The sequence below is a fragment of the Penaeus japonicus genome, unplaced genomic scaffold, assembly GCF_977035675.1.
Source record: "Penaeus japonicus unplaced genomic scaffold, GWHDUDI00000001_assembly GWHDUDI00000030, whole genome shotgun sequence".
NCBI lineage: Eukaryota > Metazoa > Arthropoda > Malacostraca > Decapoda > Penaeidae > Penaeus > Penaeus japonicus.
The window spans coordinates 13,972,257-13,999,641 of record NW_028234432.1 but is presented as its reverse complement, the minus strand read 5'-3'; the positions used below and the strand labels follow the sequence as shown (position 1 = coordinate 13,999,641).

The window sequence follows — 27,385 nt, the reverse complement described above, 5'->3', positions numbered from 1 at the left end:
CTCCTCTTGCACATGACATGCACCAATCACGACCTCGGAACACCAAACCACCAGGCAGGCTCATCAAAGCAGTACAACATTTGCAACTGGGGCGCATACACAGAGTCTCCAGTACACAAACATGATTCGAAGGAAGCGCAAAAAACACACAAGTTCACATCACTAATTCTTTCCATATTTTTTTTTTCTTCTTGTTTTCCTTCCATTCACCACAAGTTTTTTTTTTCGTCACAGTTCACTTCACACACTGTGTTACAGGCAATCACTTTTTTTCTTCTTTGCAAGAGGCTATCACAGCCCTCTCTCTTCTGTCCCATCGGCTGCTGGGGAGTTCGGGCGTCTGGGGGCTTCCAGGGGGCGCTGGTGGGCGTAGGCGACTTGGCGGGCGGGCGGGCGGGAGGGAGGGGGGAGGGAGAGGGCGGTCAATGTGCGGGCGTACGAGCGGGCGGGCGGGCGGGCGTGCGAGAGGGCGGGCGGAGGAGGTTTGCTTGTAGATGGTGGGGATCAGGAAATGACTCGAGTGACTAAAAGTTCTTCCGACCCTGGCTGGGGCACGGTCGCGCTTTGCCTTTCTCTCTCTTTTGCCTTTTTTCTTTCTTCTCTATCTCTCGTTCTCTCTCCCTCTTCCTTGGGTGGTGAAGGGAGGAGCTGGGAGTATGAGGAGTAAGAGTAACAGGAGTAGCAGGAGGAGGAGGAGGAGGAAGGGATGAGAGAGACGGAATATAATGCCATCTCCCTCTCCTTTTTTTTCTCTCTCTCTCACTCGCTCTTATATTCTCACTTTCTCTTTTTCTCTCTCTTTCTCTTTCGCAAGAGACCCAGCCGGCGCCATGGTCAGAGGAGGTCCAATTAATAAAAAACAAACAAACAATGGTTCATCACAGATAGACTGTACAGAGCTAATTACAACATCCCTACGACCTCCACAGAGACCACGGCCCCGGCTGGCAGGCTACCGACGAAGGCACAGCAGCCTCGGCACTGTGCCCCGCCGCCAGGGTCTGTCTTTTCACTAAAATCTAGACGAAAACGGTTTAGTCTATCACAGCGACGAGAGCAGCAGCGAGGGATTTGGCGATCCGCTGACCGAACCTCTTCACTCCCTTCGGTTCCTTCTTGCCGTCCTTTTTACTGTCTTCCCGCCGCTCTTCTGGTAAAGGGGGGAGAGAGAGACAAAAAGGGAAGCGTCAGTCAATGGATACAAAACTAATACAAAGGGTTGTATAGGTAGGGGAATAGGATGTATGTACTGGAATTCTGGACAAGCAGGATGTTCGTGAATTTTGAGGCGAAGTATTTGAACTCGCTCTACCCCCCCCCCCCCATAAATGAAATTGAGGCAAATTACCCGGGAAGAACCTTATTATTCTTATTCTTTTTCCCCCCCAAAGTACAATAACATTCTTTTCCTTCTTCGCCAAATTACTCTGACCTTTGAAAAAAATAGCCCTATCATTTTCTTTCTACTTGTCCAATCCAAATAAAAACACAATGATATTAAACCTAAACCGAGTTATCGTAGTAGTAGCAATGACAAAAGGGAAATTAAGCTTACCTGATCTGTGCGTTGCGGCTTTGATGTACCTCTGGTACTTCACAGACACTTCTTCAGTAAATCTACATCTGTAGTCAGTCATCACAGTTGCCAGATCATCCTTTGAAGAAAAATGGATCCAATCAGAGGCAGTGTGCAAGATCCGCGTTTGAGCAGCGAATTCTTTCTCCTTATATCATGAGACATGACAGTACAAACGTTTTTTTTTTTCATTTCAAAAATGGAATGCATAACAACAACAAACCCAATACTTACATAGGTGATGGCCCGATGTGTGTTTTTTATGTATTTGTTTGGTTCACTGGGAGGCATATGCGCTACTTGTCTGATCACAGTGTTGATATCGGCCGCCGAATACCTATGACGAAGAGAAAATTGGTTAGCCTAGTGATCTTTTGATTTACTCGTTTGGTTTATTTCGTCAAAAATAAACAATAAAAAAAACAAATCTAAAGAGTAACTCACCCTTCGCTCTTCGCTACGAGGCACTTGAACTGGTCGTCGTTAATATCATGTGGGAGATTCTGCAGGAACATTCTTAGGAGCTCCTCCCTCGCCTTCTCGTTGGGGAGTTTGACGTGGATGTTGTATGTGAAGATCCTTCTGAGGTCCTCCTCCAGGAGCCACGGCTGGTTGGTGGTGCCCAGGACCATAAGGCCGTCGTTGAAGGTGGACGGGTCGATGCCAGCCGGGTAAGGCGGGTTCAGCGTCGTCAAGCCTGAGGGAGGAAGAGGATGGGGGTGAGGGTTAGGTGTGGCTCACTGATCGAGTCTCAAAAATATTTACTTCACGTTTACTCTACATCATTCTTAACAATAATCAACAGGAAGCGAAGACGTACCTCTGATTTGGGCCAGAAGCTCGGCCTTCGCCCGGAGCGCGGTCTGGCTGGACCTGTCGTAGCAGAGCGCGTCCACCTCGTCGAACAGGATGACGGCGGGCGTGTGCATGCGCGCGTGGTCGAACAGGTACCGCACGATCTTCGGGGCCTCCAAGGGCGCCTGGGACGCCAGGTAGGCGGTCGAGATGCCGATCAGGATGGCGTCGTTGGTCTCCTTGGCGAGCGCTCGTGCGAGGCACGTCTTTCCGGAGCCGGACGGCCCGAACAGCAGCACGCCCTTACACGTGCCTTGCGTCCCCTCGAACACCTCGGGGAACGCCTCGCTCATGAACAAGTTCTTGAGAGCGTCTTTGGCTGTGTCGAGGCCGACCATAGACTGCCAGCCGAACGTGGGCTTCTCTATGACGATGGGCAGCGCTCCGACAGCGTACTGGGGCGGGGCTCGCATCTTGGGCTGAGTCTCGTGCAGGTCGTTGTCGAGGTCCGACAGGTTGGCGGTCACATTGTGCGCATCCGAATGGTTATCGGTGTCGGAGTCGCGCATGGACTCGGTCGCGCTGGCCAGGTCGGTGATGGAGGCGCAGCTAGCGGACTCGAGGACGGGCGTGGACTCACTGCCGGTGGGGCTCAGTCGGCCCAGCTTCCCGGTGAGAACGGGGGACGGCGTCTTCTTTCGCACGCTCTCGGTGTCAGACTTTCCGTCGCCGGCCTCCTCGGAGCTAGGAACGGACTCTGCGCCAACGCTCGCCTTGTCGTCCTCGAGCTCGTCCTTGGGCGTGGAGACTCTGGTGCTTGGCTTGGGAGCATCCTCCTCCTCGGGCTCGTCCTCCTCGCTCTCATTCTGCTCACTAGTCTTTTCAGGTGGAGAGCCGTCGCCATCTTTCTTGGCGGAGGGGGACGGCGGCGTGATGTGTGTCTTCTCCAGCGCCTTCGTGATGGCGGCCACGGCGCTCGGGGCGGACGCCGGCCGCTCCTGCGCCGCCACGGTCTTGCTCGAGCTGTTGAGGGAGTCGTCGCCGACCATTGTCGTGCTCGAGGCGTCAGAGTTGTCCAGCTTCTGCAGCGACTTGCCTCCCGCGGCGGAGAGGAGGCTGCCCACCACGGGCGCCAGGATGCCCGCGCCCGCCGCCACTCCGGCTGCGCCCATGACCACGCCGGCCAGCGGGTCCACGCTTCTGACGGAGCCGCCGCTCATGCTGGGCGCCATGCTGGTGTGGTGCATGGGCGACGCGACATGGGGCGGCATGCTGTGGGGCGGCATCTGAGCCACAGACGAGGGCGGCGCACTCAGCATATCTGCGGGGTTAAAGCCAGGGTGTGTGAAGCCCACTGGGGGCCCGTGTCCGGCCATGGACACGTGTCCTGGGTGCTGGGGATGCCCCCCATGCGCGGACATGGGATGGCCGGGCATAGGGGCGTGGGCGGCCAAGGCGGGGTGGCCTGCTCCAACTGGGTGGACGGGACCAACAGGGTGGCCGGGACCAGCAGAAGGGTGTGGGGTTCCAAGGAGGCCCGAGGTCATCATGCCGCCCACGGCGCCCACGGCTGCTACGCCCGCGGCGGCTGCGGCGACTGTCCCCATGCCGCCGTGTCCCCGCTCATCAATGTCGTCGTCGTCATCGTCGTCCTCCTCGTCCTCTTCATCAGAAAGAATTTCGTCGTCCTCATCATAGTCATGCACTTGCGCCCCGCCGCCCGCGCCGGCGAAGCTGTCCATGAGGGCGCCCATGCCGCCCGCGAAGGCCCCTGCGAGGGCGCCCGCCATGTCGGGGTTCATGGAGGGAAGGAAGGACGGCATGTTGGAGAGGAAGCTGCCGGCGCCGCCGTCCATGGGGGCGCCCATGCCGGGCATGCCGGCGTTCATGGGGCTGCTCATGGCCCCGCCCATGTCTGCGCCGCCGCCGGGTAGGGCAGCCGGGTTGATGTTGAGCAGGCCCTGCAGGATGCTCATGGTCTGCATGGTGGGCAGCGAGACGCCACACATGTCGCCGCCGCCCATCTCGCCGCCGCCCACGCCGCCCTCGACACCCTGGTACGGGTTGCTCATTGTGTGGATGTTGTGCTCATGACCACCGTACTCGTAGTCGTCGTCGTCGTCCTCATCATCATCCTCATCGTAGTCGTCGTCGTCGTCGTCATCGTCGAGCTCGTCGTAGGCGCCCTGAGGCAGGTTCTGCTGCATGTTGGCCAGCAGAGCCTCGAACAGCTCTAGGTCCATGCCGGCGGCGCTGGAGGGGTCCTGCGGGAGAGAGAAGAGGGGGGGTCAGTCACGTGCTGAGGAAAGGAGGCGGAAGGAGTCCTCAACAAGAAGGACAACATGCGAATATCCTAAGCTAATGCACAGAATTGCAACAGTGTTTAGAGCCCAATAAGGCAACAGGTGAGCTGATAATCTCCTCGTGTGAGTGTGTCTGTGTGCGAGTTGCAAGGTGGGTTTAGTATGTCGGGTTGGGGGTAGGGGTCACTGGCCCTGCCCGCTGCCCGAGTCATCCCCCCCTTCCCCTGCAACAATCCAGCCAGGTACCGTTTGGCGCAGCCCATCGGGATCAATTAGGGCTACGGCATTCTTTCAATTTCAGCAGAGAGAGAATCCCGCAATGAAGAGGAAAAACCGAAGGATTCTTTTCTTGTATATAAATCGGTCATGAACGCAGGAATTACAAAGCATTGGGACACCAGCGCTAGGGATCAACTGCATTCCTGCATTTGCAAATGGAAGAAACACGCGGGCCCGTGCCGTCGCCGTCATCTGTTGCGATCATTAGCCGTTGTTGCGCGTCCCACTAACACCCTCCCCGTGGTCAGCCCAGCCGGAGCGCCGCCCGCCTCTTCGCCCTGCACTCCCGGTCCGCTACGCCGCCGCAGCGCCGCCCCGTGCCCTGCAGCCACGGCCGCTCGGGTCCCGTACGGCGTGCAGACATCGCCACTCGCGTTCCGGAGACCCCTTCCACCGGGCGGCGGCGGCGGCAGCGGTTGGGACGACCAATAAACAACAGTCGGGCGGACCAACTCCCGCTAAGCCTTAATCAGCCGCCTAACATTGCCAGCGTGGGGGCTGGGTTATAATTATTACACACCCGGGTATTAAACCCACAACACATCCGGAGATCAAATTGATGACTGGCGTTGACCTTCCCTCCCGACCATAGGAGCCACCTTTCATCCCTACCATCCTTCCTTCGTTCCCTCACTGCTACATCCCTATTTACCTCTCGCCGCGTACTTCGGAGTGCCGTACCAAACGGTTCGCATCACCTCTTCCTCCGCGAGACTACGTTACCGCACTTGATAGGCAGGTGAGCGTCGGGGATGGTGGGCAGGCTGGGGCCCCAGGGGTGAGAGGGACACCGAGGGCAGGGGGCGCTCGCGTCGAGGTCCAGATAACGATCTTAGAAGTTGTAGTCTTGGCGGAGGAGGTACTGGCCAGGCGACTCGAGCTCCGAGGTCACCTTAGCTCTCGCACACCACTCTGCCCACGCCGTGTCTAGGCCCGGGGTGGGAGCAAGCAGTTTGCAAACTTGCCTTCGCCTTGGTTTCCCTCATTCGCTACTCCTGTCTCTGACAACTGTTTAGAAGGAGCTTCCATGTAGTTTTTTGGCTATTCAATATACGATTAAATCCTATTATGATCCTATTTCCATACGAGGCTCAAGATTGCCATCGTCAATGGAGCTGCGAACGATCGCTGTCGAAACCCTAAGCCTAACGCCGTCAAAACGAGGTCTTGGGGAGGGATTTCTAGATCAGGTGCAGCACCCTCGCACCCTCCCTCCCTCTCCCTCTCCCTCTCTCCCTGGTTCTATCCTTGGCAGGAGCGAGTAGCGGCAGGACTGGGCCGGCCTGGCTGACTAGTCGCTGCTTGCTTTCATCAGTAATCAGGTCAAACGGTGGCCAGTCCGCCCAGGCAAGGAAACCAGGAAGGGGCCAGGGGGGAGATGGGAGGGACCAGGAAGGGTACCAGGGAGGGGACCCGAGACCCAGGGAGAGAGCAGGGAGGGACCAGAGACCAGCCCTTCCCTGTCGTGTATACCTTCGCTGACCAGACAACACCTCTCGCCATAAACAAAGGCCGATCGACCGCGACGCAGAGGAGAGGACGGGATCCCACCGGAACTAATTGGATAATATCAACTTCATATCAGATTTGTTCGATTCCAATCATTAATGCTCGTAAAGTTGCCGATAATTCGAAGGGGTAGTATGGCAGGATGGTAGGAGAAGGTGAGAGGGAAGGAGCGGAGGAGAGGAATAGAGGGAAGGAGAAGCACACACAAAAAAGAAATTTCAATTCCATCTCGACCTGCTTCGTGCCCACCGACACTATCGTCGAGCAATGAGCTGACGAAGTTCGAGGTTTGAGATTCTCGAGGTTCTTGGCAGATGCCGTTAGTCCTCCGCCTCCAGAAGGTGGGCTGGCGATGCGTCTTGGACTTAAACATTACCATATGTCAAGGGGAAGGGGAAGGGGTAGAGGTAGGGCAGGGGTGGGGTAGAGGAAGGGGCGGGCATTGGGCAGAGCTTAGCGTGGGTGCAGAGGCAGAGGGGGGAAGGAGGAGGGAGGTATAAGGTAGAGAGAGGGGAGGGGAGGGAGGGAGGAAGCGAGGGGTCGCACCACAGTTAGAGGTGTTGCTGCAGTTATAGATGTCAACGATAGAATGGCCGCTTCAATCCCTTACTCACTGCTCTTCGCATTCGTGTTTTCATGGTCAGACTTCCCCTTGAGACAGGGAAGGGATAAGGAAAAAGCTCCCCCCCCCTACCCATCCTAAAAAAAGCCAGGGTTCACACACTGCTTCTCGTCCGAGTCACCCAAGAGTGGCCACACTGCACTAAATCAACACTCTACTGATGCGACACTGTACTCTTCACCCCCCTCTCCCCTTCCCACCGTCGCCAACACCCTTCTACTACACCCCCCCCCCCCTCTGCCATAATTAGCGAGGTCCGACACCCAGCCATTGCTCGCCACATGCCCTGCTCAAGCATCCTGGTGCGAATCCTCCCTCACTCACCCTCACCCTCACCCTCGCCCTTCATCATCATCATCTTCCTTCCTTTCTTCCTCACACGCCCACCTCCTTCATTCCTCCCTTCTCTTCTCTTTATTCCCCTCTTCCTCCTCCCTCCCCCCCCCCCCCAACATCGACTATTCCAGCCACTGTAGCATGACCAAAAAAGACTCCAGTAGAATAAGCCACTACATAACTCATCATCATCATCGCCACCATCATTAGTATCATCATCACCATCACCACCACCACCAGCCATCGCCATCGCGCCGCTAAAAGTATGGCGCTTCAAACTTTCTTTGTTGTCAATCCTCCAAAAGTGAAAGCCGAGCCAGCCCCGACTGTTTCAGATCGCGAGGCCACAGTTTCGCACACTCACTCGACTGGAGCCTCGGCGTGCGTTCGGCCACACTTTCGGACGCATCCACCGTCCACTGCTTTTGCTCTTACACCTTCAAAATGGCGGGACAATCTCTCCTCTCTTGGACCAAACACAGCACGCGGGATCTCTGTGAATCTTAGCAATTCCACCTCCGCCACTTCGGTAGAGCGAGAAAGGGAGAGGGAGAGAGAGAGAAAAAGAGATTAAAAAGTCATCTGCAGCAACACGAACACCCCCGCTGTTGTGAGATGAGGCTGAAGTTACAAACGCGGTGTCCGATTACGTGCGTTTGAGTCAACGGCTTGGGTTTGGGTTTCGTACAGCGCCACCGTTTTTTATTTTTTTTTCTCTTCATTCTCCTTTTGAGATTTCGAGGAATGGATTACAACAGATGAGCTTCATTCATACGCTGCACAACACCCAAGGCGGCCAGCAATTTAAATTATCATACTGAACAGTGTCTCCTTGCAAGGCTACACAGCTCAATGGCAGATAACGTTGGGGATCGTTCACAGAGTGTGAGTGAGTTAATGTGCAAACGTAAGGATGGAGTGTGTGTGTGAGAGTGTGTGTGTGTGTGTGCATCTTTCTCATCATGTGCACTTGTTCGGATTTGCGTTTGGATGCATGTTGATAAATGAAAGTATTCTATCATATGCACAATCATGCAAATCTATCCATCCACCATCCACCCATCTATCCATCCATCTCCATTAAGTGAATACATAGGCAACCATACCAAACTCTCCGTAAAACCTCAATGACCTAGAGACGTCAGCATCTATAATTAGCGGGGTAATGACGTAATTAATAACACGGGTGGGCTAAGTGCAGGCATAATGGTGATAATGAGAGTGATCTACCCTCCACCCCCACCCCTACCCCTACCCCCCACCCCCAACCCATCCCCGGCCTCCACCCTTACACCTACTCCACTACCATCACATACCATCCCCCCTACTCCCCCCTCCCATCCCCCCATCATAACCTCACCATACCCACCATCTCGAACTCCGTCTCCGTAGCTAAGTCCCTCAAAGATATTCTACGATTAAGCACACGCAAAACGCATGGATTCGACACGCGCGAAGAACAACTACTTTTAGACTTTCGCAAGTGACGCTTATCGATATGAGAGAGAGAGAGAGAGAGAGAGAGAGAGAGAGAGAGAGAGAGAGAGAGAGAGAGAGAGAGAGAGAGAGAGAGAGAGAGAGAGAGAGAGAGAGGGGGGGGGAGACGGGGAAGAGGGGGAGAGATGAGCGGCTTTGCAGGCGTTCGGATGTTCACGAATGATTATTGGCTAATTGTTATCTATTAGAGTCAAGATAATGCGAACCTGAAGACATAATCATCTAATTGCCATCAATTTCGGAAATGACGATAGAAACAGTCCACGTGTGCGCTGCCTCTATACAAAGGGAAGGGAAGGATAGGGAAGGGAAGGGAAGGGAAGGGAAGGGAAGGGAAGAGAAGGGAAGGGAAGGGAAGAGAAAAGGTGAAGAAAAGGAAAAGTTGTGGGACGTAAAGGGGAAGTCATGAAAAAGAAAAACTTCACAGCAAATCGATGGGTTACAAAAGGAGATAAAGAAACGAAAAACAGGCAAAAGAAAATTGATAATTAGTTATAAAGATAAAGAAAGAAACCTAAAGATTCGAAAAAGAAAACGCTACAAACAACAACAACAACAAAATAATAAAAAAATAAAAATACATAGACATAAAAAAAAGGTGTTTACATCACGCTTGCTCGGCGTATCGAACAAGTCTCGAACAAGTTGTGTTCACGAAGCAAGCTGGGGCGGTACGTGTTTATTTGTTTGAATGTTTATTTTACGGTATGTGGGAAGGGGTGGGGTGTCGAGTGTGTGCTTGTGTGTGTGTGTGAGGGGGGGGGGGGGGAATAAGTGGTTGTATGAGTGTGAATGTGAATACGGGTAGGGTGAGTGTGAGTGGATGGGGGTGGATGAGTGAGGAAGCGAACGAGCGAGCGGGTGAGTGAACGAGTGTGGATGTGAATACGAGCCTAAATACGAATAGAAGCGCGATCCTAAGGAAGAGTAGGAGTGCGAGTGAAAGAATGACTAAAGCTTCGAAAGTTACCGCCCCTTCCCCCCCTTTTCAATAACCTTTCCAAACCCTTAATACTAGAAAGCCGGGTGTTCTGCAATCATCTCGAAAACAAACACTCACGGAATATAACATGTGACATATGTCGCGTAAACAGAAATTAAAAAAAGGAAAAAATAAAAATAAATAGCCAGGCTAGTAGTTGTAGGGCAATTAGCCACGAGATACACCTAATAGCCGAAGATAGGCGGTTGTCAGTCATGTAAGGAACGACCATTGACACGCTAAATAGGGGCTATGTCGCCACGCCACCTGGCCGCCAACCTTGTAACTACTGCCGAGGGTAATGATTCCATTAAACTTGGCCCTGTGACCCCCAATCCCCCCCTTTCCCCTTCACCACCCCCTTCTCCCCTCACCTTCTACCTTCCACCCTCTTCCCCTTCCCCCCCTCCCCCTCTCTATTCGTTAAATTGAGTCTTTGATACAGTATCCGAGGCATAAAAGCACGAATTTCTTTATTACTGGGACAGTTTTATCACACACACACACACACACACACACACACACACACACACACACACATATATTATACACACATTCATATATATTGATATAAATATATTCATATATTCCCAGAGTACGTAATCGGCTCGAGTGTCTGAAATCCACTAACCCACACGATGTATTAACCCACACGATGCCTTTGCGAACGCGGTGGAGGGAGGCAGGGGAGGGGGAGGAGAGGGGGTGAGAAGGGCTCGCCAGACAATGGTGGGAACTTGGCGTTTTACTTTCAGCAATAATCATTTTTCTCCCATGAATCAGCGCGGGCTCCACGCCTCAGGAACACGCACTAGCGTACACACTCGCGCGCGCGGGCGGACCACTCATCCGTATTTCGTATACACCAATACCCTTTCTCTCTCTCTCTCTCTCACACACACATCCATCCATCCACCCCCACACACACACACACACGGGTTAAATCAAAACTCGAGACATCCCCCCCCACCAAAAAAACAAACAAAAACAAAAAAACACCATTACCCACACGAACAAGGTACCGACGGTATCTTTCTCAGCGCGACGACCCTGGCAAGAGCCTCTTTCGACTGAGGCTCCCAAGGTCGACCGCCGCAACTACGGCGGGAGCCACGCATCGCGAGGTCTTTGTTGCCGCTCTGACTACTTCCTCTTCTCACGCGCGCACGCGCACGCACGCAGGCACACACACACATTCTTCAGTACATCTTCACTGCAACGTACAATGATCGAATAAGAGCGACCGATTCCTCCAAGCCGATAAAAAGAAATCCACCGCGAGCTATTACCCAGGACGCCCGCAAAAGAAGTACCACAGCAGGGGCGTAAGACAGGGCCCTCCGCCAACCCCCTCGCCAGCACCGCCGCGCCGCCCGAAAGAAAGGCCCAAGCGAAATAACGCGAGTCCTGCGCCCACGATTGTGACATTTGATCCAAGGGTCGCCAGCCCAGACCACCCACACCCGCCTCTCGCAAGGTTATCTTGTTCCCCAGGTAGCCCAAGCCTGCGCCTCGCTTAAAGAGGGGGGAGGGGGAGGGGGGGAAGAGGTAGAAAGAGGGGGGAGAAGGGGAGAAGGGGAGGAAGAGGTAGGAAGAGGTAGAAAGAGGGGGGAGAGGGAGGAAGAGGTAGGAAGAGGTAAGGAGGAGGTAAGAAAGAGAGAGACAAACAAGAACGGCGCCGAAGCTACGTGTGAACAGATTGCGCACCACTCAATTAGTGTTGCGGTGACCTTCAACCACGAAAAAAAATGTACGCTGCATGCGCTATACCTGTGCAACACTGCAACTTTTATTGCCCTGGTGAAGGTAGTAGGGTGGATCACGCGCAAATATTGGCCACAGCACGCAAAGCCGCATCTCTGTCGTACGTTGGGGTTACTGACGTTATGCGAATTTTATGTGTGGTGTATATTTCCCAAATTTTGTTGTTCGTTCTCTTTTAGGAGCAGCGAGGGGAGAGGGGAGAAAAGGTGGCGAGACTGCAAGAAAGTGTGAGGACCCCCCTTCGTACCGCCCCCCTCCCCCCCTACAGCCTCCCATCCACGTTAACAACCTTCGCTACAGAAGGTTACGAAAAAATCCATTGCCACGATTCTCCCAGAAGAGCGGAGCGGCCATTAATCAATTGCATATATCAATATTGCAACTACAACCTCTCAAGCCACCCATCCATAGCCTATCTCCCCTACCCCACTCCTATCTTCTCCTCTCTCTCCCTCAAGTGCTCCATCTCTCCCCTCGACCCCACCCAACACACTCCATACACACGCGCGTACACACACACTTTCTCGTTCCTCTCAGGGCCAATCCCCACCCCCCCCTCCTGCTGCTGCTGCTTCACTCCCTCACACTTACTTTTTACTATACTTCGTCTTAACCCCCCTTCCCCCGCCCTTCCCCCATCTATAACAACACTCAAGACAATTTTTTTAGAGTACATATTTAGAGAGAGAGAGAGAGAGAGAGAGAGAGAGAGAGAGAGAGAGAGAGAGAGAGAGAGAGAGAGAGAGAGAGAGAGAGAGAGAGAGAGAGCCAGTGTGCTTGAAATACTAATCCCCCCCCCCCCCTGTCTCTCTCTCTCTCTCTCCGTGTTGGCCTTTGCAGACGCGTGAGGATTCGCCGTGTCTTCAGTCACATTTTCGTGCAGTTCGTCCCGTTACCGCCAGGAGGTCAAGGCTAAGAGGTTCCTTTGTATTCGGGGCAGATCACTCTCCTCTCAACCCCGCAAATAGTGAGCTATTGGATACGTAGATTAGAGAATTAAACAAATATGAATGAAAGTCTTGTAAGATCCCATCAGAGCAGTAGACCTTTAAAAAAAATCGAGTGCATACACACAGACACCAATCGCCTATCGTAGGCCTACCGATCTGCCGTGGTAGGCCTACCTGTGCGCGTTCCCCCTGCAAGAGGAAGCGCTCGCCTTACTACCGCCGCCGCCGCCCTACCGGTACAGGTCCGCTCGTAAACAAAGAGATACAATGGTAGCCTTTGTCGCTCTTGCAGTCAAGAGGGCAGTACATTATCCTCCGATCCCCCCTGCCTTCCTCTTCTGTCAAAATACCTTTCCAACCCTCCCCCGTCAACAATGCGAGGATGTCATAAAGAGAGAATGGAAGAATAGAGAGAGAGAGACGACAAACACGCGTTATTTAAAAGACCGCGGAGAAGCACGCAGGGAGGAGGAAGAGAGAGAAACGAGGCAAAAATAACGCGATCGCGGTATGGCAACACCGTGATTACGCCAGGCAGCCAAGCATAACGTCTGTCGAGGAAATTGTGAAACGCCGAGTAGGAGAATTATGGCTGGCCGCGGAAAGCTACGAGTGCACCTGCCGCTCGGGGGGAGAGACACGCGACTTCGGTTCGTCTGTGCGAATGCGGCTTTGGTCTTTGTCACGACCCATCGGCAGACGATCTGGTCTACGGCATCTACGGAAGCATTCATCCCTTTGAACAATCTATTCCTATTTTTCTAATAGGTATTGTAATAACTGTTGAATCTTCACAGGAAACCGGAATCTAACCCTTTCATGGAAAAAAACAACGGTGACGCATAACGGAAAAAACTCTCCAGTATTCTGAACGAACACAAAATGCTACATATTCCTGCACGTTAAAAGGACGTTAATGGGAGAAGTTTTCGCAGACATTTCTCCGCGCTGAGTTAATTACGATCGTGGTTTCTCAACCGCTGACCAAAGAGTGGTTTACCGACCGAGCGTATCTGTGTGCAAACGAGAGTAGATATATATCGCTGGCGGGGGAAACTCGGGACTCGCAAATTACAATTGCAATGATTGCAGTATTCACGTCAGTTCAACCTCGAGCTTTTACACAACACAAATTACACGCATACACAAGATCTTTCAGACATCGTTACATTCTACCTGTCTCTCTATCAAAAAGCACGGCGCCATTTCGCCATTCCTTTGTATCCCGAACAGAGGCGACAACTGAAGCAGGCGGCGTTGTCCCACGACGTGCAATTGTAGCAAGGAGGCAGACATTTCACTTTCACACGAGAACCACGGGCTGAGTGAATAAGAGGTGAAACCACGCGTCCTTCTCCCGGACAAAGCTACATGGAAGGTTACGAGGCAAATTGCCCCTCGTCGCTCTTCTAAAACATCAAGTGCCTTGAAATGGACGCCAGTCAGGTCGGAGTCGCAAAGTTGCAGAGGCCAAATCGATAAGCCTACGACACCGACTTCGCTCTCCCTGCACCGCCAGGCCGTAGACATCAACGCGTCCAAATGAAGTAATCAAAGGTGTGACGGAGGAAATGGTTTCTTATCATTCAACAACAATCATGCTGATGACTTTGGCGACTTTGAACACCTATGTACAGGCCCACCCCTTAAAATGAGGCTTTTTGAACTCACACGGGCATGAAGACGGTCAGCCCCCCCGGTTATAACAATTCAATAATCATAACTATCAGATGCTACCGATATGGAAAGCAGTTTACCTTAACACTGCAAAGCCGTTTGTGTTTACTTGCGCGTAAGCATGACTTGACATCCCTTATGTCAGGCAAGATTTCACGGCAGAGCTTCGTTAATGCTGGTTCTCCGTCAACGCCACCGAATACTATACTATTACTTCAGAAAACAATCAACTCCCTAAAAAAATTAAGATCGAAAAATATATAAAAAAGTTGTACGCTTATCCGAAGAAATGAAGAGTACCAGCTAAGACACCAAACAATACCTCACGCTATTAGCTTAACGAGCATTTAACCCACCCCCCCCCTTCCCTCCTCCACTTCAACCTCCCCAACCCAACCCCACCTTACCTACCCCTTCCCCTACCCAACGCACTAATTCTTAAGAAATTGCTCTTCCTCCTCCTCCTCCTCCCCACCCACCTACCTCCTTATCCCTACACCTCCTCCTCCTCCCCCCCCTCTCAAAAACTCTGCATATTCATAAACCTACCTCGTGGTACACACACACCAGATGGCTGGCTTTGGGGGATGAAGATGTTATGCCACCTTCACCACTACCTGTTAGGGCCCGTAATGGTGGCAGTCGGACTGTTGTTGGATGGGGGGAAGGGGGGGCTGAGGGATAGGGGGATGGGGGAAGGGAGGACAGCTAGACGTGGAGGTGGAGGAGGATGGGGGAAGGGGGAGACAGGAGGCGGGGGTGTGGGGGGATGGAATGTATCTTTGGGGTGATCAAACTTGGTATTCGTGTTATGAATACGGGAATTTTTATACCTTCTAGCTGAATAAACCTATGGCAGATGTTTTATCTTGTAATGTTTCCACCTTCTTCATGGCCTGCATCCATTATCCACCGATGGATTTCCTTATAATGAGTGGTTAAAAATACGGACATTTAAAAGTACCCCGGCTGTGTGGGCGTCTCCACCAAGTATCACCTACATCGGTGTAAAACCAGGTATTTCGAGCATTATTAACCTCGAAGGCGATGCTGAAACCCCGTCCCGTTCAAGCGATGAACCGATTAGAAGATATACATTTGCATATAAACCTGAACGCTTGCTTTTCAAAAGTGTTACCAAACAGGCGCCGTAACATACCTTTCCTTCTCGTATCTCGGCACTTGTTTCACCCTTCTCTAATCCGCTGGATATCGCTTTATCCAAGAATGAAAAAATGCCGACCGGGGGAGGAGAAAATCCTTTTAAAAAGACCCCCGAATTCACATGTTCACCTCCGCACACAAACACTACAACACCAACTACAATAGCTACAATAACGTCCCCGGATCCCACGAGGCAACCTTGTCCCAAGACGTAAACTTGTGGGGGATTGGTCCATTTAACACTGGCTTGGGTCCACGTGTTTTCGTCAATTATCGTGATGGTTACCGCTCAGCAGGGTAATTGGCCACACGATACGCGGGCGACTGAAACAAAATGGGAAGCGAGCCATCCATAATGGGACGTCCCAGCGGGGGCAAGTCGGTGGTGATGGTTAGAGTTGCCGAAACGCCTACTTTTGATGGTTTATTTGTCGACGTGCGAGCGTATCCTGTTCGCTTCGGGTGAGTTTTTTAGCATTTCTACTCCTATTACTCCATGTTGAAATCCCTCAGATGGAAGAGAGTGACCCCAGAACCCCGCTCGTAATAAAGGTGACAATAGGCAAATACAACCTTAACTGTGGTTGACTCGGAAAGGGTACTGGGGTCCACGGGTATAATAATTAGACAATCTGATTACCTAATATCTCGTATTTCTAGAGTGTCAGATCGCCCGAGAAAAAATCTCCAGGGACAAGCGCGCGAATCAAATCGGAAAGTAAACAACACACAGACAGTCCTTGAATCAAACCCTCAAACAAATCGCTTGTAATCTCGATCTGGAAAGATGTGACACTTGGCGAAAGACAAGGAGGATACAGAGGCGGGGGAGGAGGACGGGGGAGGGGGTAGTGAGGGCGGGGAAGCGCTACACACCATTGCCACAATTAACTTAATTCGACCATTTCGTCTAAAACGACATGGGTTGACAAATGCGATATGTGTGTGCCTCGGGAAGGAGGAAGAGGAATTTGCAAAGGGAGAGCTCGCGGGATCGGCTCCGAGAACAACAGCGAAACACAGGGAGATCCCGTGGCTGTAAAAATGTGTACACACGAAAGAATGCTGTTACAGGCTACACACACACACACACACACACACACCATGATGTTGGGGAGAGGAGGATACACACCTGCCCGACACACACTCATACACACACACGCACACACACCTTGGACAAGTGACGCTGGGGGAACTAGGAGTGGTGAAGACCTCGTAGAACCAGGGCACGTCGACCACACTGAAAACCAAATAAAATGCGTATCGATAAAGATTAAAAGCGAGGGCAGGGGGAGGGAGGTGGTGATGAAGGGAGGGGGGGCCTTGAAGGGGTTTCACTAGACGTTTTGATCCGTGTTATAAATTCATAAGGGAGGGGTGGGGACGAGAGGGGGGAGGAGGAGGAGGGGAGGGATAAGCATCTCAAAATTATCGATTCATTTGTGCCTAAGGGACGCTGTTTCAAGATCATGATAATTCAATCACAATGGGAGAATCAATATCACAGTGAGAATGACTAAAGGCTCTAAGTCTTAATAAATAGAAGAGTATCTATTACTAAAGACTATAGGCTACGATTAATTGTCATATCCGCATGCATCAGACTATAAAATAAAGTAAGACCAGACTATCGTTAAAATGAATAAAAAATTAAAACCAACGTGCTCAGGTTAGTGTGTGTGTAGATATGGACCATGTTTTTGAACGCGGCGTCCAGCTCCGAAGGTGTGAAAACTTTGGAGTGAGGTCAGGCCAAAATGGCGTTCATTAAGAAATCCCGAGGCGGTGGGAACCTTAACCTACACGCCATCGATAACTCAAATCTCGCACGCATTTCCATAATACTCTCGCTTATCCCATCTCGATCGCGTCTTTTCCGTGGGTTTTAGGGGGTAATGGAGGATTGAGTGTTACTTTTTAGTCCCTATTTTTTTTTTTGTTGGGGGGGGGCTTTTCTTGGCGTGCGTGTGTTTATGTAGGAGGGTGAGGCGAGGGAGGGAGAAAGAAAAAGGGGCTGTAGAAAAATCGGGGTTTTGTTTTGCCATGAATTTGATGGCTTACAGGTTGTAGGAGGAGGTAAGAAAAGAAATCAAAACAACGGCGGGCGGAGACACCGAGATTCTTCCCTCCCTCCCACCCCCCCCACATCATCATCACCCCCTCCCCCTCCCTCCCCTCCCCCATGAAACGCAGCCATGTTGGATTGTAGGAAGACCGACCTCCGCCGAGTCCAAAGGTGGGTAGGGAGGAAGGTAGGGGAAGGGGAAGGGGAAGGGGGGTGAGGGAACGCGGGACGTGGAGGCGGTGGTGGTGGGAGGAGGGGGTGGGGGGTCACAAAAGGGGGGTAGGTGGGGGTGGGGGGTAGTAAAGGGTCGGCAGCGGCCACCCACAAGCTCGCCCCGATGTTGACACATCTAAGGTACACATATTTATCGGTTAATTTAGCGAGCATGTGAGTAATAGCAGGTTTAACTGGATGTGTCGTTGCGCCAATGCAGGTACGGGCGATAACGAGTCGAGCGAGCAATCACTCGAATGTTTTGATATAAACGACACAGGTAGAAAAATTAATGAAGAGCGGTGTGTAACAGTGCGGAGAGCAGGTAGGGGTGTTGCGTGCAGGCGTCTCACTACCTGCGAAAATGCCGGTTGTATCTTTTACGATAACATTAATATGCACTTAATCGTGTTCTTGCACCCGCTGGTACACATGGGATTCGCTTCGAACACAATCCAACACTCCAAACCGACAAATAAACATGCGATGAAGTGAAAGCACTTCGCACAGCTCGGACACACAATTAAATCCCCGGCGAGAGTCGACCCGCTCGCTGCTACCTGAGTGACCGGGCCGGAGGGGAGCTTCTACCTGGCGTCTCACCCTCACACGCACACACCTTGCCGTGGCTGTCTTTACGCGCGCACATTTCCATGGAAAATCCCGTAATGATAATGCCGTCACACTGAAAATCTTCCTATTGGAAGCTCTTGATTTTCTACCGAGGGATGTGTGTTTCGGTCGATTTGTCAGCGTTCGCAGATCGAAAAGGAAAGAGAAAGGGGTCCGGTACCCTACTCCCCTAGAATCTGGGGAGCGTGTTAGACGCCCAGCATGATAGCTACTTAAATTCCTCCTTCGTTGAGATCACTTCATACTCAGAGCGAGGCACAGCATAGCATGGGCGGAAGTCGCCATGCTGCGTGGTTTTCGAACGTGTAATATACCGCGAGATCCAAGAAAGAACACTCGCATACACCAAGCATGTTCTCAAGACACACTCTGCATACTCTGAGATAACAATCGTATGCTCAGAGGAGGACAAAAATCTCATTACCACATAAAAAGGTCCGCGCTGCTGATTCACAAATATGCAAATGCTCTTCTCCCTTCCTATGACTCAAAGAATGACGTCAGGAAATGCTTCATGAAGCTCTGCACCAATTCTTTTTTGAAAATGTTTTCCTCTTACAACCGCTCATGTAATCCACAGTTGCCAGCGGGTAACAAAAGCCATGCTACTACTACCGCCCATGATTAATTGAAAACTTGGCTGCGTGCCGAGGAATCTGAAAGTTGTTGTTATCGTCGCCTGGGAGATAACAACCTTTCAGTTCTCACCTGTTTGAGATAGTGTATCTGCTAGTTGTTGACCGGGTGCCTCCCCAGCGCCCATAACAAAAGGAGAGGTGCATGTAGAAATAAGCAGGAAGCTGTCCCTAACATGTCGAAAAATGTATATTGTGGGTACATTATGCTATCCGCTTCCCTCCTCCCTTTCAACCCCGGCATCTGTTTTGTTATGTTTCTCTTTTCAGACCAAGAGGAACTTCAAAACAGAACGCAACACAAAAAGCGCACATATTCTCTCTTTTAGACCACGTAAACATGATGACAACAAACAAACACTGGTTTCCATTAACAACATTTCTATAAACAACCACGTGCAACTGCTGGAGTGACCTACTAACTAGACGGTACAAATATATTCTTGTTTTGTTAACACTCCAGTGCACTTATATAAAAAGCCTGTATAAAGTATCACACTTTATATTATATTATTTTGTGAATAGCCTGAGTTATCAGTCAATAATTAGTTCTTACACACACACATATATAATATATATAAATATAATATACTTATATATATACATACATACATACATATGTGTGTGTGTGTGTGTGTGTGTGTGTGTGTGTGTGTGTGTGTGTGTGTGTGTGTGTGTGTGTGTGTGTGTGTGTATGTGTGCTGGAGTGAAAGGAAATAAACGTCTCTAAACTTGAGACTGATCATGAGAGAGAGAACACAAAACGTTTCGAGCGTGTGAAGTTATGCTATTCGCAATGTGCCCTTTACGGAAAAACGTTTGTGAATGCCTTTGATAACTTTAAAAGGTCAGGCATGTTCGTCACACAAAACGCGTACGATATATGTATAAATTACGTCAACCATAAGTATAAAGACTCCCGACACATATAAAGAAAAGGAAAACCCAAAATGTATCCAAAATGACACCGATGAAACACTAAAAGAGCAGATAATCCAACGCTAAAGATAAAAAGGCCCGGACAGGAGAAGCCTCGGTCCAAATATCCCGGCCAACATATCAGCCCGTCTCCTCGTTCTGACATTTAACGTCATCATAGAAGCGGCGGAAACGAAAAAAAAAAAAAAAATGGGGGAATGAGCGCCATGAAGAGACGACAAGAGGCCTTCCTGTGTTGTGTGCTGCAAGGGCCGGAAATGTCATGCTTCTACTGGTGTTATCATTCCACCGAGTGTTAAGAAACGCGGTGTGTGCTTCAGCTTTATAAATAGAGGCGAGTTCAAGAAAAACTACAGCGTTCTGGGATTTCCCTATCGTGTTTACCACAACGTTAAATATTTTCCGAGGAAATGAGAGACAGAGAAAAAAAAACGTAGATTTTGAATAGATTAGGATCTCCTATATTATCTTGTTATTTTATCACAGGCAAGACGAGCAACTACATTTGACGTTGTACCTCTACAAACCCGGTTTGTTCCCCAGAGGTGTTATAGCAGGTCTGACCTTTAACTACCCTACACGCCCTCTTAGGCCTAATCAGACCCATGCAGCCACCACACGGAGTATCAGATTGGGGAACGGAGACACTGGCCAAATCGCTTCCCTTGTTATGCTTTTAGGAGACGCGAAGTGAAAGAAAGAAACGGTTACGAGTGAAATGTAACTCTTCATTTTCGTATTTGTCTACATCTCAGTTAGATATCTGGGCATCCGACATGCCTCATAAGTGCATTCGCATGTCCACATGAAACTTCTCCGGCCAAATAAACATTTTCGCGCTCGATACTGGTATCCCACACCTCGCAGCGTACCCTGAACTATGCAGCCCACATTGTATCGTCCTGATGTTCAAAAGAAACGATCAGCATCGGGGCATTTCTTCCAACAAGCCTCAATCATAACATGGCTCCACACTCGACCAACAATCATCTTCGCATCCTGCATTGGCCTGCACGACAGAAACGTCGCATTTGAACGTAAAAGCGAATAATAACCTACAAGGAACACCAGCACCATCCCCGCTGCCGCCGCCAGTACAGGACGACCATCCTCGCCCGTCCTACAGGAACAAAGAGCAGCTTGTGTCTCAGAAGACAGCGAGCTTCTTCCATCGCAATACTCGCTCTGTTGAAGGTTCCCCTCTCTCCCTCCATCAAACATCTACATCCACTATGTCATGCTCGTCTCATGACTCGTAACACATTGCAATTTTGCGGAGGGTGTGTGAATGTGTTAGTGTGTACACCGAAGGCACGGCCAGGCGTATTTCATACCCATGCATCCGCGTTTCGTCTGTTAGCCGTTTTTACAATACTGACAGGTCCTACAAGAAATGATATATGCGGGGTGCAGGGCTAGGACAACAAGAATCCTTCATTATTTTTTCTAGGTAAAAAAAAAGCAAGGAGCTCAACGCACCCCAGGGTAGAAAAAATAAATAAATACTCTCTCTCCCTCCTTCCCCCACAGACACAAAGACCTTCGTAAGTCATAACACTCTTCTAAGATAAAGCTCGGAATCCTTCGCCCGGGCCCCTGCCATAACCCTGCTCTCAACTCTAGCCTATAAGAGTCATAAAGAGCGAGGCGTGACCCATAAAGACTTTGTAAGATACATACACTCGTAAAACACCAGCCTGCCAGTACGGGGAACCGAGGCTCTCAGAATAAGCGGGGAATCATTCGGGAATTCTGTTCTATGCAAGAGAAATAAGGCCTTGGTGGTATGCGGCGTCTCTTGTTGGGATATCGAGTGCATAGAGATGCGTTTGCCGATCATTGCAACATGAATGAAAATGTGGAAGACGCGGGACTAACCCAGTCATTTATATTCACAAGACCTCGTATTGATTTAATTACATCTTACACAACGTTAATTACCTATCCTATTGTCGGGGGATTTTGCAAGGCAGATTGATAACCTTATGACTTCAAAGAGATCGCATTTCTACGCCTCCTTGAGGAATACAAACGTTCGGGTATTACCTCAAGATAAGATAGTGTCTCTCGATTATCTCCAACCGACAAAATCGCCAGGATTTTATCGTCTCGCTCCCCCACAGTTTTTGGCGGTGATTAACATATGTTTGGACAGCAGTGCATGTACCGAATTAGCAAGTGTAATCAGTGCAGACTTTTACCGCTGATTAATATGTACAACATTAGTTCCGTGGTCACCTGCCGACTAACTTGTCCTTCTTGCCAAAGCGCAGGCCGGTTAAGCTCTCCAAAAAAAAAGATGAATAAACAAATAAAATAATGACCAAAGAAATGTTGGGCGGTAGATGATTAATAAAGAAAAAACGTTTCTCGACGTTCGCATAAATTAACATATACTTATCTATCAACCTCGACACGCTTTGACCAAAAAATTCCCACTTCCGAATGTGTTGCGATACAAAAGATATACGAGATGTTTCATTAGCAAAGAAAAGAAAAAAAATACAAGGGAATGCGAGAGAGAGAGAGAGAGAGAGAGAGAGAGAGAGAGAGAGAGAGAGAGAGAGAGAGAGAGAGAGAGAGAGAGAGAGAGAGAGAGAGAGAGAGAGAGAGAGAGAGAGAGAGAGAGAGAGAGAGACACGCGCAATACCCGAAAAAGAGAAAAGAGAAAGAGAGAAGGGGAGTGAGAGTGTAAGGGAAAAAAAAGGGACTGCTCCACCCTCAGAAATTTCTTTGTCTGCGCGAACACTTGTACCTCGAGAAGTCAGGGAACGCATTCTCACACACAACGATTTTTTCTTTCTCTCTCGCTGCTCTTTTATCTGCCTTTCGCTCCTTCTTTCATTTTGGTGTTTTTGATAGTTCATCTCGGCGATCACGGGGGCAATGCCACGTGTCTTGCAAGGATCCAGACCAGCAAGCAAGAGATCGAACACTTGTTGAATCAACAGGTGTCCTGACATGCCTAGCGAGAGCTCGTGATGACATGGAGCCTAAGAACGTCTCCCAACCACGCAAGAAATATGCGCGCACACACACTCACACCCGCACACGCACACAAATACACAAACACACACTCACAGGATCTACGCCTTGTGTGTATGTGTGTAGATGTGTGTATACGTGCGTATATGTGCGTGTTTTGGTAGCGATGTACCCACATGCATCTCGTCCTGAAGACGTAAATTATAGGTCCTGATTGCAACGATCTATATCAGGTCTACTTTGCAAATGAATGTTGCAATCTCGACACGACCATGTTGATGAGAAACCATGATAAAGTAGAAGTTAGTTTCCGTACCCAACGACTAGAAATTTAGTCGAGAAACATACATACATATATATCGGTCTATCTGTACATAGAACTTCTGTAGTGGTGTAGTTGTTATAGTGCTGTACAGGAGAAAGACATAGAGAACCAGATCACAGTTAATTCGGAAATTAATAAAAAAAAAAGAGTAAGAAAGAGAGATGATAATCAAAACAAAACACGAACATAAAAAATAGGAAAGAAATATCTACAATAGAAAGAAAGAAGAGAGAGAGATAGATATAAATCTTAACTTTTCCTTTTCACTTACCATGTGCGCAAATTTCCTTGGATGTCCGGTGTGTGAAGAAAATTAATCCGCTGTCCGGGGTATCCTTAACAGATCTGATCACAACACTGCCATTAAGACTGAGTCCTCAAGGCGAGGGGTCGAGGATTATATATCTTTTTTTCCTTCGAAATCAATTGATTTTGATTGTATTTCCTTCTTTTAAATAATAATAATAAATTATTATTTTTTTTTTGGGGGGGGAGGGGGGAGCTAATCGGTGAATTTCAGAAGTTTGCGTAGCGCGACGAGAGAGAAACGAGGTTTGATCTCTCTCTCTCTTTTAGAAGTTCCACTTGTTGACTGGATACACAGATAAATACTAAATCTTTGGTTTACGATGGCTTAATATAATAAAAAAAAATAAAACAATAACTCCACCAGAAAAAAAAATTATCACCAGATCATAAACAATTAATATTTTTGTTGGAAAATTTCACTTTTTTCTTCTTCTCTTTTCAGTGTTGGATACAGAATCACGGGCCGCGGCTGATTGTCACTCTCACTTCACTGCTTGTAGGTCACAAGTGGGCCGGATAACAGAAGCTTTGATAAACTCAAAGCTTTGTGAGATAATAATAAAAGCTCACGGACCAGAGCGCAGCACGTCCGTTTGCTTCGCCTGTCGTGACCTAACTGAATCGGGGAAGCGTCTGGGAGTCGGACAGAGTCGGCCTGCGCCCGACTAGATGCGCAAGCGTGTCGACCGTCGCTCGGTTGCTGCGGCGGCGGCGGCGGCGGCGGCGCTGGGAGGGACCGGGGGAGGTGGACGGGGACGGGGGCTGCCGCTAACCTCCCCCCCCCTCCCTCCACCTTGCTTCTTTTTTTTTTCCTCCATTAGACTTCAGTGTGCCGTATTCTCAGTAAGAATGTAACAGGGATTTTAGAGTTATTTACAAAAGTTACGTAATTCTGTGTACGATCAGATCAGATAAATACCGTGTGTTTGCGAATGGAAGTGTTCTCTAAACGCCCTTCTGGCGAGATTGAAATCAAAACTGTTATAAAAAAAATAACAAAAGAAGAAAACAAGAAGGAAAGCAGTAGAAAATCCCCAGAAGACAGGGAAAAGAAACGAAGAAGAAAATAAAACAGAAGAAGGAAAAGAAAAGAAAAGAAAAAAAAAATAGAAATCTCAAACAGCGGCCGCCTTAAAACAAATCCGACTCGACTGGCCACAATAAAAAAGGTTACTTTGGTCAAATCCGGCGCGCGGACATCGTCAAGCAAGTCACCAGTTCGTGGAAGGTGGTTGTCAGGAGTCGCTAGTCAATTTCTCGCCAAACTCCTTCGCTCGAGTCCTCCCCCACCCCCCACCCCCCACACACCACCACTCCTCCCCCTCCACACACTAACACACCTTCTTACCCCTCCTTCTCCTCCTCCTCTTCCCCTTCCCCCTTCTAGTCCTCCTTCTCCTTCTCCTCCCTCCTCCTCCTCTTCCCCTTTCCCCTTCTAGTCCTCCTTCTCCCTCTCCTCCCTCCTCCTCCTCCTCCTCCTCTTTCTCCCCCTTCTCCTCCTTCTCACCCCTCCTCCTCCTCCTTCTAGTCCTTCTCCTTTTTTCACCTTCTCCTCCTCCTTCTTTACCTTCTCGCGTTCCTTCTTTACCTTCTCGTGCTCTTCCTTCTTTACCTCCTCCTCCTCCTCCTCCTTCTCTTCTCTCCTTTCCCTCCCCTCTTCCTCTTCCTCCTCTTCCCCATCCTTTTCCCTCACTACTTCCTTACTCTTGCACCTTGCACCACTACCACCTCCTCCTCCTCTTCCACACCTGGTCATCTTCCTCTTCCTTAACTATCTCTTCCTATTCTTCCACTCCTATCCCCCCCCCCACCACTACCTCTTTTTCCTCCTTCGCCACCCCCACCACCTCTTCTTTCTCCTTCTTCTTCTTCTCCTCCTCCTCCTCTTCTTCTTCTTCTTCTTCTTCTTCTTCCTCCTCCCCTTACTCTTCCCCTCCTCCCCCACTACCTCCACCTCTTGCCTCCACCCCCTCTCCTCCTCCTCCCCCTCCTCCTCCTCCTCCACCACAACAACCACAGAGCGCCGTCGAATGTCGTGGCTAGTCTTGAGGTGGATGGGGGTGGTGAGAGGTGGGTGGGGGGTGTAGGAAGGGGTGCAGATTCCAGAATGAAATCGCCGAGGTTTGTGCCTTGCTCCAGCCAGATTGCATAATGGCAACATCATGCAATCTGCGTTTTTTTTTCTACCTGCGCATTAATCAACTTACCTGTTCAACGACTCGACTCCAGACATGTCGTTTAGCGAAATATTCACTCGCATTAATCTATAAACTCCAGCCCCTCCAAAAAAAGAAAAAAAATAAAGATGTAAAAAAGAGTTGCAATGTACCATTAGAAAAATGTTTTGAGTGCGTTGTGTCTTTATGTCCAAACCCGTAGGTTTTCTTGCACATTTTGTTCATGCAATTGATTTTCTTTTTCTTTTTTTTGGTGTTTAAGGAAATCGAAGATTGAATGAAGTATAAGATAAAATTAAATAATCTGGAATAAGAAAAATACTGTCCTTCTTCTCTCCTTATTTTCATTTCCTTTCATTCCCTGTTTCTCCTTTATCTTCGTTCCTGTCCTTCCTTGTTCGCTACAATGACCACCAAATCAGTAACATTGAAGTAACAAGTGTTTTTATTCGCCTTTGTCTTCTACTTCAACCTTGTTCTTTTATTTATCTTTTTTTTTATCAAACATTCTCTCTTTTTCTTTTTTTTCGCATTTTCTCGTTGGTATTTTTCTTTATTATGTTCGTTTTTTTGTGTGTGTTTCGCGTTCGCATTTTTTTGTTTTTTTTCCGTGTTTTACCTCCTTTTCTCTTTTTCCGCCCCCCCCCCACCTTACGTTCCACCCACTCATCCTTCCGTTTCCAAACCTCGTCTATCCTTCTATCTATTCCCTCAGCCTACGCCCACCTATCCACCTCCCCCCTCCCCCCCACATATCCACCAACCCTTAATCCGATCTATCGTCAATCCACCTATCCGCCCCCTACCCTCAGACCCTATCTCCTCACACACACCTTCCTTGCCCCCCTCCCTCCCTTCTCCCCCACCCACATCCCCATCCCTTTTATCCCCACCCACATCCCCCTCCCTTTTATCCCCAACCCCACATTCCCTTCCCTTCTACCCCCACCCCACCCCACACCCCCTCCCTTCTACTCACACCCCACACCCCTCTCCTAACCCCCATCCCACCCCACACACCCCTCTCCTAACCCCAACCCCTTCGTCAAACAACGAGTTAAAAAAAAAAAACAAAAAAAATACGACAACCCAAGTGACCACATCATCAGCCGCTCAGCGCTATAAAACGACACCAGCCTTCGCCATAACCTGCTTGTGTGTGCGGCCCAGACTCGCCCCGGGGCTATATTCAAGCAAGCAGGCAAGCAAGCAGGGAGATAGGGGAGGGAGGGAGGGAGGGAGGGGGGACGGCGGAGGAAGAGGGGTTGGGGAGGTGGGTAGTGTGATGGGTGGGTGGATGTGTGTGTGTGTGGGTGGGTGGGTGTCGGGGTTCTTGGGGTGGGTGTGGGGGTTCTTGGGGTGGGGGTAGGTTGGGGGCGTGGGCGGTGGAACGAGAGCTTGTGGGCGGGTGGGCGGTTATCGTAGTTTCTGAAGGAGTGTTGTGTGTGGGGAGGGACGGAGCGGAGTAAGTTAAGTGGGGGGAGTGGAGAGAGAGAGAGAGAGAGAGAGAGAGAGAGAGAGAGAGAGAGAGAGGAGGAGAGGGGGAGGGAGGGAGGGGGAGAGAGAGAGAGAGAGAGAGAGAGAGAGAGAGAGAGAGAGAGAGAGAGAGAGAGAGAGAGAGAGAGAGAGAGAGAGAGGGAGAATGCTAAT

General features: G+C 50.0%; 2 protein-coding genes across 4 annotated transcripts in view; both read right to left on the bottom strand.

The window, feature by feature from the left end:
• Arfrp1 (ADP-ribosylation factor related protein 1) overlaps window positions 1-23,648 on the bottom strand; it is a 125,117-nt gene extending 101,469 nt beyond the window's left edge. Inside the window, exon 1 of the mRNA XM_086555063.1 lies at window positions 23,521-23,648. The gene's annotated coding sequence lies outside the window, so the exon portion shown is untranslated. The remainder of the gene's footprint in view (window positions 1-23,520) is intronic.
• Window positions 54-23,661, bottom strand: LOC122251953 (uncharacterized). 3 transcript variants are annotated; one of them, XM_043014225.2, is made up of 7 exons: window positions 23,521-23,661; window positions 16,626-16,694; window positions 2,397-4,635; window positions 2,021-2,273; window positions 1,811-1,913; window positions 1,556-1,655; window positions 800-1,150 (listed from the first exon to the last, which is right to left on the bottom strand). In XM_043014225.2, exons 3-7 carry the CDS (start codon window positions 4,612-4,614, stop codon window positions 1,035-1,037), a joined length of 2,790 nt encoding a protein of 929 aa, XP_042870159.2. In that variant the 5' UTR covers window positions 4,615-4,635; window positions 16,626-16,694; window positions 23,521-23,661; the 3' UTR covers window positions 800-1,034. The 3 variants fall into 3 exon arrangements, with proteins under 3 accessions (XP_042870150.2, XP_042870159.2, XP_042870165.2); XM_043014216.2 differs by lacking the exon at window positions 16,626-16,694 and having other exon boundaries at window positions 54-1,150; XM_043014231.2 differs by lacking the exons at window positions 16,626-16,694; window positions 23,521-23,661 and adding an exon at window positions 15,450-15,655.
• Between the last annotated feature and the right edge of the window lie 3,724 nt (window positions 23,662-27,385).

Bases quoted from the DNA above. Each gene is read 5' to 3' on its own strand.
- LOC122251953 (XM_043014216.2), bottom strand. The intron at 1,656-1,810 runs GTAAGTATTGGG...TTTTCTTCAAAG, and splicing joins CACATCGGGCCATCACCTAT to GATGATCTGGCAACTGTGAT. The intron at 1,151-1,555 runs GTAAGCTTAATT...CCCCTTTACCAG, and splicing joins AGCCGCAACGCACAGATCAG to AAGAGCGGCGGGAAGACAGT.